The sequence below is a fragment of the Podarcis muralis genome, chromosome 7 (assembly GCF_964188315.1).
Source record: "Podarcis muralis chromosome 7, rPodMur119.hap1.1, whole genome shotgun sequence".
NCBI lineage: Eukaryota > Metazoa > Chordata > Lepidosauria > Squamata > Lacertidae > Podarcis > Podarcis muralis.
In genome coordinates this window covers 51,428,515-51,432,194 of record NC_135661.1, presented here as the reverse complement: position 1 = coordinate 51,432,194, position 3,680 = coordinate 51,428,515, and the positions used below count along the sequence as shown (strand labels likewise).

General features: G+C 44.9%; 1 protein-coding gene across 5 annotated transcripts in view; it reads right to left on the bottom strand.

Annotated features, from left to right (window-relative positions):
• The window catches only part of CMIP (c-Maf inducing protein), a 154,499-nt gene that overhangs the window by 14,770 nt on the left and 136,049 nt on the right, over positions 1-3,680 (bottom strand). For all 5 annotated transcript variants that reach the window (XM_028739601.2, XM_028739600.2, XM_077931734.1 and 2 more), the window contains one exon: positions 1,392-1,457. In XM_028739601.2, coding sequence (XP_028595434.2) covers positions 1,392-1,457 — 66 coding nt within the window. The remainder of the gene's footprint in view (positions 1-1,391; positions 1,458-3,680) is intronic.

The window sequence follows — 3,680 nt, the reverse complement described above, 5'->3', positions numbered from 1 at the left end:
TTTCCTCCTAGCAAAAGAGCTGTGTGCTTCACCTAAGGATGGAGACTGAGCTGGGCAGCCGCTGGGTTTCTATATCCCACCTTTCCTCTGAGGAGCTCAAGGTGGTGTGTGTACATGGGTCTCCTCCTCCTCCTAGCATCCTCACAACAGCCCTGTCAGGTAGGTTAGGCTCAGAGACGATGACTTGCCCAAAGTTATCCAGTGAGCTTCATGGGAGAGTCCAGCTTTGAACCCCAATCACCAGGTCCAACACTCAAACCACTACACCACATTGCCTGCTAAAATATGAGGGGCTGTCAGGCCAAGGCAAGATTAGACTGAGGAGGGTTTTCAGTAACAGCAGCAGCAACAAAGAGCTCCTGCCAGAGGAAAAGTCAAAGCCAAAACTATTCCGCAGGGAAATTCTGTCATCAGTGAAGCAAATGGAAACTTTCAGGGCCCGGTGATAGAAACTGCACACTTTGTAAACAGGGTTTTTAGCTCCATCCTAAGTCCCAGGTGTGTTCATTAATTGCATTGCAATTAAGGCATGGCCACATCTAATTAGCATGGCACATTAGCGAAGCAATTAATGGTCACTCTCTCATACTGCATTGCATCATGATACAGATCTGCAGTTCACCCCAGGGTCCTTTGCTAGAATCACCAACTCAGGTAAAAAGATGCCAGGTGTTGTTCTATCTCCCCAGCCGTTCCAAAGCACAGTTTACGAAAGCGAGCCCTTCCAAAGCACCCAGACACTGAGGGATGCGATAAGCTGGTAAATTGGACAATTATAGGCTGTAATGTTCACCCTCTGGGAACAACATTTCATAAACAATGGTGTCATTAATAGGTTTCAGAGGGATGCCATTGCCAAACTCTTTCATTGCGTCCTAATACTGCTTATGGAACAATGTGCATTTTTGTAATTATCGTTTTTTTTCAATGGGTCACCTCAGCCCTTTATGCTTGCTGGCACAAATGCTTGTTTTGCTATCTGATCCTATGAGACAACTGAACTTGTTCACTTCTTCTTACAGGATGTAGCTAATAAACTCAGGTGACTTTAAAAAGTGGGCTAAAAAGGGATGGAGGATAAGGCTCAGAGTGTTATTTGAGGAATGCACCCTTTCAAAATATTTTGCAGTGAGATATTTTGGTCCAGTCCCGTGGAGACCTGGTAAACCAGCTGAAGTGTCCCCTTAAGCCCAGGTTTACTGTCCCAAAATATGTCTTTACTGGATATATTCACTCCTTGAGTTTTGGAAAGGTTCTTGGCATGCACTGCAACATTTAAGAACAAATATTTTTAAATCTTCCATTCAGCATCTTCTGTACTGTAAGATCCAACCAAAATTTCTCAAAATTTTTGCCACTAGAGAAGATAAAACTACCTGCCATGAACTTACTCTTTAGGGAATGGGATAGGTTGAAGCAAACTGGCAAGAGCTGGTCTCCAATCGTCATAGTCTGATCTGAAATGAGAAAAGTGCTGTTAGTCCTGGACACAATGCATAACCCACTCTTGTTTATCAGCTGTGCATTTGTCCTTGTAGGTAACACATCCACCACACTATGTGTGAATGAGATCCATCTAGGGCTGGCTCTTGACCACCTGGCACCCCAGGTGCTGCTGAACTACAATTCCCACCAGTCCCAGATAGCATGGCCAGTGCCCAGAGGTGATGGGAGTTCAGCAACATTTGGAGGGCCACAGAGTAGCCACTCCTGGTCTTGGCTAAATCCTCTCCCTATAGCAAGGAGCATTATTTGTGACCCACTCCATTTGTTGTGACCTTTTCATTTTCTTCTGTTGTTGTTATTATTATTGTTGTTGTTACATCTGTAGCCCATTGCATAACCTGGACACACAATCTGCATGCATGACTTATCCCTGTCTTTCAAGATGATATGATGTGAGAGGATCATAGATCTGATCACAAGAACACAGTTTTTGGAATGGGTGCTGATGTAAACTTCCCTTCAAATTAAAGAAAGAAAAAGAAAAAAGGTAACTTAATACTGGCCATGCAACTCAATCCACGGCATCTTTATCACAGGCTGCAGGTTGTGGGAAAGAGCTCTTTCTTTCTGCCTGTGACCCTGGAAAGGGGCTGCCAGCCAGGAAAGACCAGCATCTGCCAACCTGGTGCCCCTCATATGTTGCTGGACTACAACTTCCTTCAGCCCCAGCCAGCACAGGTAATGGTGATGGGAGCTGCAGTCTAAAGCATCTGGAGAGCACCAACTTGGGGAAGGCTGCGATAAGCAAACACAACCAGAGCATTTTACATGCAAAGAAAGTTGTTCCTTGTTCCTTGCCAACTGGAGTCCAAAACATCTGGAAGGCGTCAGGTTGACGAAAGACTAGAACAGACAATACTGGGCTAAATGGGCAAACAATCTGACCTGGTATCTCCCCGGTGCAAACAATATGACATTCAGAAGACATTTGCAACTCTTTATTTCCAAAATTAAGCTTGGCTCACCACTTACACAGGAAGCATCAATCAACAGGCCAGCTAAGTGCTCCCCGCCCCAAATCTATTAGCAGTTGCAAAGGTGGGGCTTAAAATTCCTAATCATGCAAAGACCCCAAAACATACCCCCTGCCACCAGCAGCTGCACATCTCTGACTGTGCGACCCTTTCTGCCAAGGTCACAGAAAGCTCATGGCCAGCAGGGCCATCAGCTCCCTAAGACACAAAGGCTTATTGAGCTGCCACGTGACACAGCCTGGTCAGTTCTCTTTTCCCACCTTCAAACCTGCAGCATGTCAGCTTGTAACTACAGTCAACTCAGCAAATCAAACAAGCCTCTGCCTAAGCTGCATGTATATCCGTGTGTGTGTGTGCCTATCTGTCTGTCTATCTACACACACACACACACACACACACACACACACACACACACACCATGGCTGTCATTGCTCCATGGACACCACCAGAGGCCTTTCCCCTTTTCCCAGTGTCGTCTTTCGGTTCAATAGAAAAAGCTGCCCTGCAGATCCCATAGAGCCGAAACAATCCCAAAACATATTAGCAGCCAGGGGCAACCCCGATAAACATAACATCAGAGAATGCACACAGGGTATTTGAAGCATGCAGCTGACCTATAGGGGAATGTGGAGAAGGTGGGGCCAAGCTGAAAGAAGACCTAAGTGGCCGCCAACCTCCCCTACTTCAGTTTTCTCCTCTGCAAAAGGAATCCGTTTGCAGTTTGGTCAACACCTTTTCATTGAAACCAGCCTATTTCTTTACTGATAGTTTTATATACCACTTTGTAGCACTGCACTCTTAAAGCAGCGCACAGTTTAACAGTGATACCACACCAAAACCTGTATATTCTGGGAGCCTGTAAAGGAAACCTGTCATTCAAAGACCTACATAAACTTCTTAGGAGTGATATCTGTTCTCTTTAAAAAAAGAAACAAGACAGCAACATATTAAAGGCAAAAGCATTCCAACCAGTATCTCCTCTTCTACCTGGCTCTGCAAGTAAACACCGCAGCAGTGTCAAGATGGGTGAACCTGCGAATGTCAGTCTCTCAGTTTCTCATATTTCCTTTGAAGTTCAGTTCCCCACAAGAGTTTGTGATTGATTGATTTATTTTTAAAAGTCATCATGGAAGTTCATCAGCATTTTAGTGTGAATTTCTCTGAATAACCAATTTTTGCAAAGCAGCTTTCCCCTAATAC